The sequence below is a fragment of the Papilio polytes genome, unplaced genomic scaffold (genome assembly GCF_000836215.1).
Source record: "Papilio polytes unplaced genomic scaffold, Ppol_1.0 DF822178.1, whole genome shotgun sequence".
Classification (NCBI taxonomy): domain Eukaryota; kingdom Metazoa; phylum Arthropoda; class Insecta; order Lepidoptera; family Papilionidae; genus Papilio; species Papilio polytes.
The window spans coordinates 3398072-3412614 of record NW_013527026.1 but is presented as its reverse complement, the minus strand read 5'-3'; the positions used below and the strand labels follow the sequence as shown (position 1 = coordinate 3412614).

The following is a 14543-nucleotide window of genomic DNA, read 5'->3' as shown; positions in this document are numbered from 1 at the left end:
ACGCGCTGTCTGCGTCGCACGTAACGCCATGTTTCGCGCAGTGTCAGTTGGCTGGAAGAAATATTGGTGGGGAACAGGTACGGACGCAACAATCATAACATCCTCAATAATGTGCCGAATTATTAATATAATGTCGCGAACGCAACGAAGCAAATAAACACTAATAATTACTCAAGGAAACAAACGGCTCTACATTTTTTTTAACGCTGTATTTTCGCGGTCTTTCAGTATAGTACGTGTACGTGTTGTTCTTATGTCGGTTTTTACTTTTTTTTTTATAATTTAGCTCCACTTTATCCTTATTTTTTTGATATGGTATTTAAACATTGTTTATAAAGTATTTGGCAACAATCTCATAGTTACGTACGCTCAGTGATGTTTGCCGGCAGTTTCAAAGTACGGCGGCGCATTCGTTTCGTCCCAAACTATATTTACGTGTGACTTCGTTTGACGTCGGCGCTTGTTCGTTTATCTCCGCTACACGTGGTTGTCGTTTGACAGGTGATAAGAAAAAACAACAAAACATTTGCTTTCCGGTTTTCTTTTTAAGAAAGAAAAAATTTTTAAGAAACATGATAACTATCTTAATGCTCAAAACTTTGGAGTCATATTTTAATCACTACATTTTATCTTAACTTCCATCAATGACTATATTGTTGTTTTATTTATAACAACATTCACAAATATTGCTTTGCATTTGATTGCATAAATATGAAATGTTTAAATTAATTAATGCAGAATGTTCACAAAATAATATCGCAAATAATTGCCAAACCGCATCGCATTCCATCGTGAAGTAGGAAATAGTCAACTAATTAAAATATTCGATAATACTGGTTAAACAACGACCATTTCTGTTATTCAAGTACCTATACATACCATTAAAAAAGTCATCCACTTTAGAGCTTAATAACACAGAAGCAAATAGTTAACAAATTAATAATATTTGTCACAGAACCATGCGTTGTCACGTTTTGCAATTTTTGTAACCTTAACTCGGATTCGACCTTGACTTCATACAAGAAAACAAAAGGCTTCCTTGATGTTGTATACGCAATTTGATGGCAAAAAGCTATGAATAATTTGACGTCTACAAGATATGCATACCAAAATCATAATGCCAATAAAAAAAAAAACTTAGAAACCTAACTCAAACCTCTCATAATAATGTGATATTCTGCAGTAATTTCTTAACAATTCTCTAATGTATTCGATTGTTTTGTGTTGACATTTTAGATAACTAAGTAAGGACTCGACAATTTCGTAAAAAATGTGGCATGACTTTAAAAACCACCTTCGTCAATTTTCTTGGTATTTATTGATAAACTCTTTAGCCATTATTTCTTTATTACGTATTGTAACTGTTTTACAATGAGTAATTAACGACCTTTCCACTTATATTTCAGCAGAAGCAATAACGGTTAAACAGTGGCCTAATCAACATTTAGTATAAGGCCTTTGTTAGTCCATCGGGTGAAGGTTAAACTTTTTGAAGTTTAAATTTTATCCAAATATGGTTACACTTGGATGATTTTTCTTCATGGGTTCAAAACGTTTTGACTTTCACTTTTTGTTTTTTACTGTTTTTTTCGCACTGTTATAAGGAAATTTATCATTGCAATTCCTATTTTCACGAACTCTACAAATGAACTCAAATTATATCAAATTCAATACAGATAAGGTAATAAAATGGTACATACAATGCAATGTATACTTCAGTTACGCCCTAGTTACGTATGCATTGCGGCAGTCAGGGTTTTTCTCTCATTTCATACATATATGAATCTGTGTTATAAATATACGTCTCAAAATAAGAGAAAAATAACGAATACCACAACTAAATAACGTTTTTTTTTCTGTAATCTGCCCAAACTAAACATTGTGGTTTGTATGCTATATTACAAAAGGTTACCTTTAACTATGATTAATGTTTTATTATCAACTATTTATTAAAATGTAACCCTTATGAGACTACAGGAAATGTAAATTAAATGACACTACAAAATCAGTTCGAAATTTGATCGAATTGATATATTCTATACACACAGAACTACATACATACCCTCTTGTTAGTCAGAGAACATATTTTTAAAATTACAAGTGCGTAACAATAAGTCTCACAGCGATTTCTATATTTTATGTAAAACATTATCTAAGATTTATTATACCTTTTAATAATAGTAATAACATTAATTGCAATGTATGTCACGTTTATAATGTTAGTAATAATTCCTAAGTATAAATGAATAAACAGTTATTTGCATTTCAAAACGTTTTTCTCGCGAACGATATTTCAAAGTGCTTTATTAAAATAAAGAAGAATTATTAAGTTGTCAGAAGTGACGAGACCTGTATATCTGATGACCTTGAGATCTATAACCGATAAACATACTAAAGTAAAGAATTACATATTTTTTTATTTTATGGTCATTACTACCTGTGTCTGTAATAACGTTACTCCAATACTTATAAAGAATTAAAGTAACTATGGCGAAGGAAAACATCGTGATGCAACCTGCACATATCGGCAAGGAAATTCAAAGATATGTGTGAAGTCAACCAACCCGCAGTGGGCCAGCGTGGTTGACTATGGCCTAGTCATCCTAACTTTAGGGTAGGCTTCGAGCCCCTCGGTGGGGACGTATAGTGAGCTGGTGGTATAATTCGACCTATAATATATACCTAACGACTAGCTGTTGCTCGTGACTTCGTCGCTATGAAATTAAAAAATAAAAAAGATAAAGGCTATGTTACTCACAGATTAATTACCTTTGTAATGGTGAAATAATTTTTGAAATCGGCCCAGTAGTTTTTCAGTTATTTCAATACACACAAAAATAAAAATCTTTCCTCTTTATAATATTAGTATGATTCAGGTCAATTAACATTCATAATAGAACTTTTAAATTAATTATTACACACTACAGTAGACATTTTCAAGTTGCACTAAACTTGAAGTGATAGTTTGTACCAATCATCAATAGAGAATTCTTTGATCAAGTAAGTACTAGTGGATTTCAAATCGTTTCATTGAGAGCAATTTATATCAATTTGTATGGTTTCGTTGTTCGATCAAGTGAGGAATGTCGTAACTAGTTTGTCGCAACTGCATACTAACATATCAAACTAATATTATAAATGCGAAAGTTTAGATGAATGGATAGATGTTTGTTAGAGTTTGTAGTCTAAACGGCTAAACGGATTTCTATGAAAATTGCTATAAATGTAGACGATATTCTGGAATAGCACATAGGATGCTTTTTTTATTCCACGTGGATCGAGTCGCGGGCGAAAGCTAGTGATTCATAAATTATTAGTCTTTAATTAAATTTGTGTATAATATAAAATGTTAACTTACTCTTTGTGTATCCATTTGATGGTCACTTTAATTCCAGTTAAATCTTCATTACATCGATTCACATTTTATGTGACATTTAACACTAATCCTAGATAAACAAATTTAAGTATGTTATCGCGTTTTCTTTTATATGTCCGAAGTTTCAAGTAGGTACTTTACAGTACTCATCTGATGACTAAGAAGTTTGGCGTCTCAGCTTCAAAGTTGTCAAACTATCGTCTGTTTTGACTTAAAAACACGGCACATAAAATTGTTTTAATTACAATTCGAATTTATCAATATGCACACGTTTATTGGTTATTTACCTTCCTGATTTCTCGCAACTCTTTCGTTTACTTCCGCAATGATTGCAAATACCAAAATGTTCACGTACATAAAGGTAAACTGCATTTAAAATAAATAATAATGTAAAAATAAATAATTGAATCGAAGTAAATAAATAAATAAAATGACTACTATACATTGCATTAGAAAATATATGGCAGCTCCTTGAACTATTTAATAATGATATAATATTTAGGTACTTTAGCAGGACCTAAAGATTATTTTTAACTTAAAAATAAACAAATGAGTACATCAATAATTCCTGTAACACGAAAACGTTTATAGCAACGTGGAAATTTTTTCGGACCTTGGCGCGAGATGTCAGGGTCAAAAAATATAAGACGTTGTGAATTATAATTTATTATTATATTTATTTACTATATATTTATTTATTTTATTAATAATGCAAAATAAAATTGTATTGAATTACGTTGTCGTTCGTGTTCACCAAAAGTCTTATTACTTTAATTAATGGATATATACTATTAGTCAATTACTAGTCACATTGCTAGATATCAAAGAAATGTAAAAAACGGCCACGAAAAGACCATTTAATTTAAATTTATTTTTCAAAAACGTTTGGTTCAAAAACTTTGATTATACAGTGTTACAATACGTGTATTGTTTATTTTTATTATTAGGTTTTTATTTTTAAAATTAGGTTTCCAATCAATCTATGATCATTTTGATTTCAAAGTTAAATAAATCATGTGTTAAACTTTGTACAACATTTTCAGTATAAAGGTTATGTTACAATTTGAATGAATACATCTTTTTTCATGTTGTACATTGATTGATTAGAATTAAATATATTTAAAATTCTAATGAATTAACACGTTGTTGCGAGCAAATAATAATTATTCGTCCGCGTCAGTGTGTTAATTGTTTAAATTTATGCTTTTAAATACTAATTCTTGTCGCTGTTTTCGGTGTTTAATTTTCGTTTTTAGATTTTAACAAATAATTTGCAACAAATCCAGCATTATGATACTTGAATTTCGATCTAAACCAAATACGCAAACATGTCCTATCACTTAAGCTTGCTAGTTCTATTTTCATATTGCATATTTCAAAAATAGCTCATACAACATTTAAATGCGTACCAGGCTGCAATCGCTTACGCACTACACTCACCCCAACGGCCACCCCTCAGTACTGACCTCAAATAGAACCTTCACAGCACTGACCTGGATTGCGTCATTAAAAATTCATCTACAAACAGATATACTCTGTACTAAAAATAGAGGAAGACACAGTCGCGTGTCTTTGACATTAACTTATCTCTGCTAGCATATCTTATGTTGTAAGAGCAATGTGAAATAGATAAGATTTGTCTTACTTTACTAGCTATTGCATGCGGTAATAGGTCTTTTGTTTCAAAACTTAATACGAATCATGTATTGGAGAAGACAACAAGAATTAGACTAGCCAACAAGAATAGATAAAAGGTATGCTTTCTTAGGAAACTAAAACGGATGGAATCGCAATAAATGCATTGAAGTACCCGTTTTTTAGTTTAAATATAAAACTAAAGGAGCATTAAACAAAAGAAATAAACGCATACATAACTGGGAATGAGTAAAAAAGTAAACTACGTTGCAACTCAAGAAGAAGCAATATCTTGAATCACGACATTATTATCTTTACTGAACTGGTATTTTTCCGATCATGTCATCCTATTTACATAATTGCTAAGGACGTATTAACATAACGGTTGCTTATTTAATACAAGCTCATCGTTCCGGGTATCGTCTGGGTTCATTTCAATATTGCACCGTAATATTAACATACAGCATGATTTTTTTTTAATAATTCAACTTTTTAACGAAATCTGCGTAAGATATATATGGAAATATAAAATCGGTTCAATTATTTAGTGGCGTAAAGATAAAAAGTCATATCACCGTTAATTATTTTTTTCTAATTTTGTATTCTCCCTTTTTATAAGGATGTCCTCATTTGGCTAGCATAGTAAATACAAGTTTTATTATTAGTTCTTCACAATAACTTCACATAAAATTAGCTTCACTAATTCATAGAATCTAAAAAGGAAAGTTCAGTCGACAATAACTTTACAAAATTTGGTCCTTTCTATAGTAATCAATTATTTATTCTTTTGCACAACAGCTACAAGTTACATTTACTTAAAAGCTAAGTCAAGAATTGCGCAAAGGCGGTCTAAATCATTTTAATATCAGAAATTTTTATTCGACGTAAAGTACCAAGTAACCATTATACACGCTTCAACCTAGCGGTGAACTTAAGCGGAACATGTGGCCGTATTGTTTGGCATTGTCCCCTTGTCCCAGGGTACGAAGACCGTGCCTCCCCGCAGCCGCACGCTGTGCAAATCGAATGTCAGCTGGCCGACACGACACCCTTGTTTGCTAACATGTGTATGCTACTAGGACATGCAACACCAAAAATTGTGTCGCATTTACTGAAACCTAAATTGACACGGAATGTTTTGTTTTTAGAGTTCCGTTATTTTTGTTAGACTGATAAGTGATTATTTTCTTCGCAAGTATGTATAATTTCTAGACCATTGTCACCTATATTTTAAAGATTGCACTGTAATTTAATATGTATTGACCGTTGTGTCCTAGGGATAAACTCAGTCGAGCTTAATGATTTGGAAACAAGTTTCTCATTTTAAAATAGTATTACACGTTAAATTACTTAAAACTGAGGTCATCATAGTTTAATGGTATGCATTTTAGAAAGGAACTCGAAAGAGATCTGGTTATTTCGAAATTTACGATAACATATAAATATTTATGTATCTTGCATTAAAATGCATCGCATTTTAGGATTAATGTATTGTTACACATGTCAGTTTTTGTTTCCTTGTAATAGACATTTCTTCTGACCTCCACGAGTGTTGTAAACAAGACACATTTCTCTTTAGGGGTTAGTGGCATACGCACCCTTCCAATTTTTAAGTTATCGCTGAAAATTCTGTAAGAAAAATATACGTTTTAGAATTCCACCAAGAAACCTTTAAAACAACTGTGTTATATCTTTCTATAAACAGTGAATAAGGTGTGATACCAACAAAATTCATGTAGTAATAGATGTACGCCTTCTTTTTATCGATTATTTCAACAATATTACTCATCGCCATTGTCCGGTCTGTGTTAATCGACTTTTTTGTAAAAGTCGACTGTAGCGCACTTAACATTAAAACAAGTAGAGCGTATTAAACACGACATAATTAAGTATTTTGTTCCTCGAAATTATTAGTATGCTGTGAACGCAAACTGGCTCCGATGTTGTTAAACTGGAGGACTTTTCGCTCCAGTGAACATTGGGTTTTAAACTTGTATGTAAGAGGAATTAGAATCATCGCAACGTTATTTTTAAATATGCAAAATAGGGCACAATTTTATATAAAACATTTAATTGTTAGCAATAAATTAAAGTGACATTTAGAACTATTTTTTTGACATCATTTTTCAAATAGAATATTTTCAATGTAACCACACTAAAGTGAACAACAGCGCAAACATATTCTAACAAACGTCGCGTTGATTGGATGTCTCTGTTGTTTTTTATTTCTATACAAACCGACGATTCCGAGACACAGTAATGGCTTTTATAGAACTGAAAAACATGTCATAGATGTAGCGATTGCTTTTAATTACAGCGTATTGGTAATTGTCGTACGTATATATAAATATCTACAAATACAAGTAAAAATAAAAGATTTATGTTTAAAAATATAGAAGTTTTCATAGAACAGACTAGACTACAGACAATAAACTAAATGTGGTTACAAGGGTAGTGGAAGACTGAAGAAAATACGGATAGACAGTATGACAAAAGATATGTATAAAAGGCGAGGGAATTTATAGATAACGGAAAGAGCAGGAATATGATAATGAGATTTGGTTATTGTAATATTAATTTAAACATTTATAAATTAATATTACTGTAGATTCATCAGCCTATTGCGATAATCATGATAATCCTCATCATGCTGCAACGTCTGTCTGTCCAGATATAGGGCGATGCCGGCGATTGAACGTTGGATTGTGGATTGTGGATTGTGGATTGCAATGTTGAAACGTTATCTGTCAGCGGTGGTCATTACCATCTGTCATTTATTTGTATGTATTCACTATATCTCTTCACTTATATAGGTCTCATAAATGGTTACATAACTTTTACTCTAAAACACCACCTTAAAGGTGTTATGGTTAATGTTAACCGACTATAACAAGTACACAACAGTATAGTCATATGCGTATCACAATACAATGGATATTGCACTGAATTGTTTCCCGAGCTTCAGATCAAATATTTGCAAAATGCTCCACCTGCATTCGTGTTAGAAATACTTAGAATGCCATTTGTATGTTTTAGAATGTGGTAATAATGAGACTTAGTAATTTTGAAGTATATTTCACAAAATGCAGAATAAAAACAAGAAAATCAATAAATCAGGCAATCATGATTTACATAGAACTAATCATATATCTAAAGCGATCGTTTTAAAATATCTCGTAGTAATGAATTATTAAAACTTTCGTAAGAATTAGCTAACGTAGGAGAAACGAATGAAAGCTTTAGGAAAGTTCTTGTGATAGCTACCTACATTATATAACTCAAATTTATTAATTTAAATTAGTTCCTATGTGTTAAATACATCATTAAATACGAAGCAAAGTATAAAAAAGTCAATTAAACACAACGTTTTCAATTCAATTCCTCTCCGAAGTAATCAGTATTCAGAAAATGTTCCCCTGCAGCGGTCAGTCTGAACATGCGGACGCTACGCGGCGCGCCGCTCCCAGAACACTAATTGCATGTTTTTCTAGCCAAAGTAAGAACTAAAACTTTAATAAATATAATTTAATGTTTTTGAATAAATAGAGAGAAATGAATTCAGTAAACATTTCGTTATTTAAATTGTGCGTAATAATGGAAAAAGACAGAGGTCGATAATTCATCTTGAGTAACTAATATCAAAATATGTTGCTAGATTATAGATTAAGTTGTATTTAATCAATAAATATAGACTAGACACAAAACAGAACATACATGACTACACAAAATAGAAGTAATGAGTGAATGCAAAAATATTATACCTCCAAGGTTCTTCAAATTATGTTGTCGCTAACGAGTATAATGTAGTCGGTAACATTTTTATTTGCTTTTGAAGGTTTTTGTTGAAGGATTCTTACTAGTATGTTCCTAGGTTTAAAATCCAAACTAAGTGCATCAAGCAGGTTATATTTCAATTAAAAAATCGTTTTTTTCATTTCAAATTTTAAACCTTAAAATTCCAATTCGAACCGATATTGCAGCATTTAAAAAGATGACAAAACAAAATCCACGTATTTCGATGCAGGATATTGCATTTTGTGTAATTTGGTTTGCCGTATCAAACGTATTTCGTTGCAACAGTGTAGCTGCTAATAATTTACGTCGGCTAGCAATGAATCACCGAGCACCGACAAATGTGAGTGTATGTTTTGCCGGTTTGCGTAAATTGAACTATATTCATCCAATTTTACGCACGAAAATGTAGCTGTAAAAATAAAAAAAAACGTACAATTTAATTTGTTCTATAAATATTTACCCAAAGTTGCCGAGATTCATCGTCTACGTATTTTTAGTTATGGGAATCTCTTATAGCCAATCCCCGTGAGCCTTTGATTTGTGCTTTAGCTACCAATTTTTTTTACTGATTAGGATAAAAATGTCAATTACCATCCTTAACAAGTGTACCAACCTCCCAACTTAAATCATAACTAAACCGTAAAAGCAAATAAAAACCTTTGAAAATAAAACAATTTCGTTGGATAAAAGTTGACTCAGTAAAAGTACTCTGTACGAGGAAATAAATGATCCAGTCCCACAATTCTTTGGATTTCAACAATTTATTAGGACCCTGTTAAAAAGTTTATAGAACGCAAAAGAATCGCACGAACTAGTTAACGATTCCAAGGAGGCGATATACAGAAAAAAGTTGGAAGTTTTGCGTTTTGAAAGCAAATATTTTTAACACTTTCTGTGAAGTTTGATCGTTATGCGAACGACGTTAATATATTATGAAAACTCCGTTTGGAATCATTGAAAGCGAATTTTTTTAGGCGTGGGCTGAACTTTTAAATATCTTATCACAGGTTAGGAATTTTACTTTTAAAGTTTGACATACTTACTATCTGAACCGACCGCAATTTTATATAATTAGCTGTGTAGGTGTTTTTATAGATTTTACTTGAAGAATGAACATATTTACATAGAGGAAGATCGAACAACTTGTGAAACAAATTAGACCTAAATCATATTAGACGGCTGTTCGTCAGATTTATATGAAAGAAAAGAACATGTGCCGATCTTCAATTCCTATTATCATTTAGAAAAGAGGTAGGCGGATAACATAATGAATGTTAATTCATCTAACTAGATCTAAGATTGCATTGTATAAAGCACTTCAAATATAAGTCACTACTTATTACGTAAGCTGTTCTTTATTTATGTTTTTCCAGCTCCAGATACGTAATCTGCGTTAGTCTCAGCATCTAGGTCACACAGAATTTAGGCCAGAGATTTAAATACAGTACGTCTATTGATTTACGTTTATGAAATGTCTTGTTGTACACTATCCCAAGTAACACTAGATAAAGCAATAATATAAAATCTATTTTACTTTAATAAAGCGTAAACACACACATCTTTGTTGCCTAAAATGTCAGCAAAATATGCTGTAATCAGAATATTTTTGAATAACTATTTTTATAATGAAAAGCCCTACTATTACCTTACGCTTTAGGCTATACATTTTCACGCCAAACTTAGGGGTAAATATTTTGAGTCAAAACCCTAATGTGGGAAAGAGACCATAAGTTACTGCCAAAATCAAGGAGTCAAGGTTGCTATGGCTTGATGTCATGTCATTTTGACATTTGCAATTGATAATTTGACAAATGTAAATAATGAAATGAAATTTTTATAATTTTATGCGGATGAAGACGCATGGGAATAGCTAGTTACACATCCTCTTTCACACAGTCCATACATTCATCGTCCTCCCTTAGCCGCCATCCAAATTCAATTTATTACTTCATAACATAAAATTACTCTAAGAGAAAAAATACAGACGACTATTTAATATTAGCTGTCAATCCTTGTCATAATCAGAGATAGGAGCTGTATAGAGACAACTAAACGGACACGTTTTACTGAAACAGACAGCAGAATTAATTGTGTCACGTTTGTAAGCTCAGAGAAACACGTTGCAGCTGACGAAGTAGCTAACTTTCCTTATCCTGGTCCGTAGTAACGAGCTTTTGGCATTATCATTTAAGTAACTTCTATTGATTAAAAATATGCAACTTGATTTACATTCCAATGTTTCATCTGATAGGTACATTATTACTAAATAGACTTTCCTTTTTCAATTCACATAATTTTATGAGCATATCTTAATATTATCCTAAAAAAAATTGCATGGATATTAGAGTTTGTTAGAATTTATCTTCAGAACGGCAGCACGGAGACTAAGTATGCACCGGAGGGCTTCATCGTAATATAATTCAATCGACCCCGTTCGATAACGAAAATGACAGGCCCGTTGTGTCTTTCGTGTTGACCTTTGTAGTTGCACTTTTTAACCGACCGACTCGTTTGACTGCTTGCACACGATTCTTCTATCCGCAGACCCGCGACCATCCGCACCGGAGAGGGATTCAAATCTACCCCTAGTACGGTACCGGAGAATGAAAATGCGCCCGTTAGCCGCATTAAACCGGGCCGCGAAATTTAAAGTAAACACTTATTTTTTTAGATTAAAAAATGCATTAAACACTTTCAAATGGTACAATTTAAAATCTGTGAGATCACTTCACTGAATACAAAAGCGTCTCCTCATTAGAAGAAATAAAATTTTAATAGCGAATTCTCAGAATACAGTAGCTATCGTGACAGAAGAATTTCCTGAATTATAGATATAATGTATACATACGTGCTTAACATAGTAATTATATAAGTGGTCGTTACTTGAATATGAAGTATTCGTTTTACATTGCCAAGCAGCAATAGCGCAAAAAAATTAATTCAAATTATTAGAAAGAAAGCAAACAAAAAACTCAAGAGAAAACCCTTGCCAGGCATTGACAATGGAATACATACAAGTTAAAAAAACTACCTTTGTGTAAATCGAGAAAAAAACTCATTTGGTTAGGTTTTCGTGCGCGTACAAAGTCCAACATTGACATTGCAAGTTTTCCGTGACTACATGTAAATTATACAAGGAAACTAAACTGTAATTTTGAAATGTTTATTTTATAAAAATAAATTGTTAGATATTTCGATTCAAATTATTTAAAAATAAACAAAACAATCATATTCACAATTTGAAATTAAGACAACTACAAAATCAACACTAAGACAACTTCTATTTTTTAAGGGTGTTTTCTACTCAAAAAAGTTAATAAATTGCAAAATTATGTGCTAACACAATTTATATTATTGTTATAGTGAAAAGTCCTATCTTTTAAATCTTTAGTAAGTACATAAACATCACTAGTATGGTAATGCCTTAAGAAGCAATTTTCTCGCATTATAAATGCAACATTCAAGGTATAAGGTAAAAAACAACAATCATGGTGGTCAGTCGACATCACTTATACGTAACCTTACTGTTGTTTCCCTCGAAGTATGTCTTAGCTTATGTACATTATAAAGATATCGAGGTTTTAAATGCTAATGGAAATAATGGTATGCATATCTTCCTAGTATATCCTATTTTATAAATACTCTTAATAGCACTAATTTTCTGGTTTATTCAGTTTTTTACGATTAATCTATACGTATGTCGTTTCTCTTGTATCATTGCCGTATCCGAAATGCAGCAATCTAGTTTGTTAAACGCAATATTATTAGCACAATATTTAATGTTACATAGTGATAAATATTTTAAAACATTGTTTTTTTTTTATAAATTCAATCCTTTCATATCTATTTATAAACGCAGTATTTAAATTTTAAATTTAATTAACATACGAAATTCATGCTCACGTTTAAAGTAATATTCACAAAATTGATTTAAATCATAATAAGAGGTATATTCTAAAATCATTTTAGCACAATGAACAATGTCGGAATGTCACGCCGAACCGTTTAACTGTTGTGTAATTAAATATATACTTTCCGTTGTTTTAATTGTATTTGTCTTGATGTAGTGTTAATGTGAAGTTGTCAGCTATTAAGTATTTTGTTTTATCCATTTTATTTTTTTACAGGAATCTTGCCTGACAGAGCAAACCGAATTGAAGACATTTATCTCCGCTATTACAACGGGTATGAAATATTTACATTTTACACTTTAAAAAATGTTTTTAAAAACTCTCATGTTTTCAATTCTCTATCATTTCTTTATTAGCCCACGTGACAATGGAATATTGTAAATTTATGTTAATTCATATACAGCAATATATCTGGAATAATTTCGACAAATGATCATATTTAATTAACAATTCATCTTTGTTACAGAAGTTCGTCGCACGAATACATAGATATACCGCTGAGCCAAGCCGTCGACTTATTCGACGTCAAAGGCTTCGACAGGAGCAACGCTACCGTCCTTTACATCCATGGCTTCATTGAGACGGCGCAGCAGGAAAGTATCCAGGTAATTAGGAGATCAGCTCATCAGTATGGCTTCCTTTTTATCTTACTTTGAGTTTCGATCGATACATTTTTTGCCGGACAGACGGCAGATTAATATTTTCTGAGAATAAAGATGTTGCAGGCATTTATGTATTTTATTCCATGTCGATCTCTTACAATTTAGTAGAATAGATTCGATTTATTGGTTTTATAAATTGTTTACTATTTATGCATGTTTGGAGCATTTTTATTTCTTTGTATACCGTCAAATGGAAATGCTCTTGACAATATTTAAACATGTACATGCACATTAGATTAGAAAGTTTAATATTCATGCCACGTTTCGGGACTTCTTTCTAACAAGTCTATTAAAGTTACGTCTAAATATAACAACTGCATACTACGCTCTATTTGGTACCATTGCCGAATGGAAAATTTTTAATAGAACTAGTTTCACAATAACTCTTGAGGTCAACTTACTTGTGCAACTTAAATACACCTTTCGTATGTATATCTATGAATTATATGATTAAATTATGTCACGCTGAAAACGAGAATGATAGTTTTACAACGAGAAATTACACGAATCTCCCAGATGTGGTGACAAATCGAATTAGAAGTGTATAACTTTATGTTTATAACTTAACTGAATCTTCTTGAACTTTGGATATTTCAACTGACAATAAATGTGGGCAGGTGATGGTGAACGCATACCTGGAGGCGAGGCCGAACACCAACGTACTGCTTTTGGACTGGTCCAACATGGCACACGGCTCATATCTGGTCAACGCAGCGAGAAACACCAAAAAGGTATTTTAACTTTTTATTTTATGATCTATAATCATCAACACTTTAAATTGAAAAAATAAAAATATCTATTACCTATGGTGGGATCACAGTAACAGTGCCACTCCCGAGGGCAGATATTTGTTAGACTATTTTATCTATCCCTGCTTAAGGCTCAAGGCTTAAATAAAGGATGAAAGTAGGCATAAGTCGAACACAAAAATAAAATTTCACATATCGCGCATTTTAAATAAATTTTTTTCGTAATGCACTACCGGGGCATCGCCGTCGGAAGGAAAATAAATACACGAGTCTACAAAAAGTGATAGCTGCGTCTTGGAATTAATTCAAGGTCACTTTTAGAAGGCAAACTACTTGACCACTGGATTGTGGCTAACGTAATATGATGTTAATTAACATCTAACAGTGCATATATGAATGATAGAATGAATACTGG

At 31.8% G+C, this 14543-nt stretch overlaps 1 protein-coding gene across 1 annotated transcript in view; it reads left to right on the top strand.

Annotated features, from left to right (window-relative positions):
• Positions 1–14543, top strand: part of LOC106106709 (pancreatic lipase-related protein 2-like) — a 19556-nt gene continuing 5013 nt past the window's right edge. Inside the window, exons 1-4 of the mRNA XM_013287345.1 lie at positions 1–77; positions 12934–12991; positions 13184–13322; positions 13997–14110. Coding sequence (XP_013142799.1) covers positions 29–77; positions 12934–12991; positions 13184–13322; positions 13997–14110 — 360 coding nt within the window. The 5' untranslated portion in view covers positions 1–28. The remainder of the gene's footprint in view (positions 78–12933; positions 12992–13183; positions 13323–13996; positions 14111–14543) is intronic.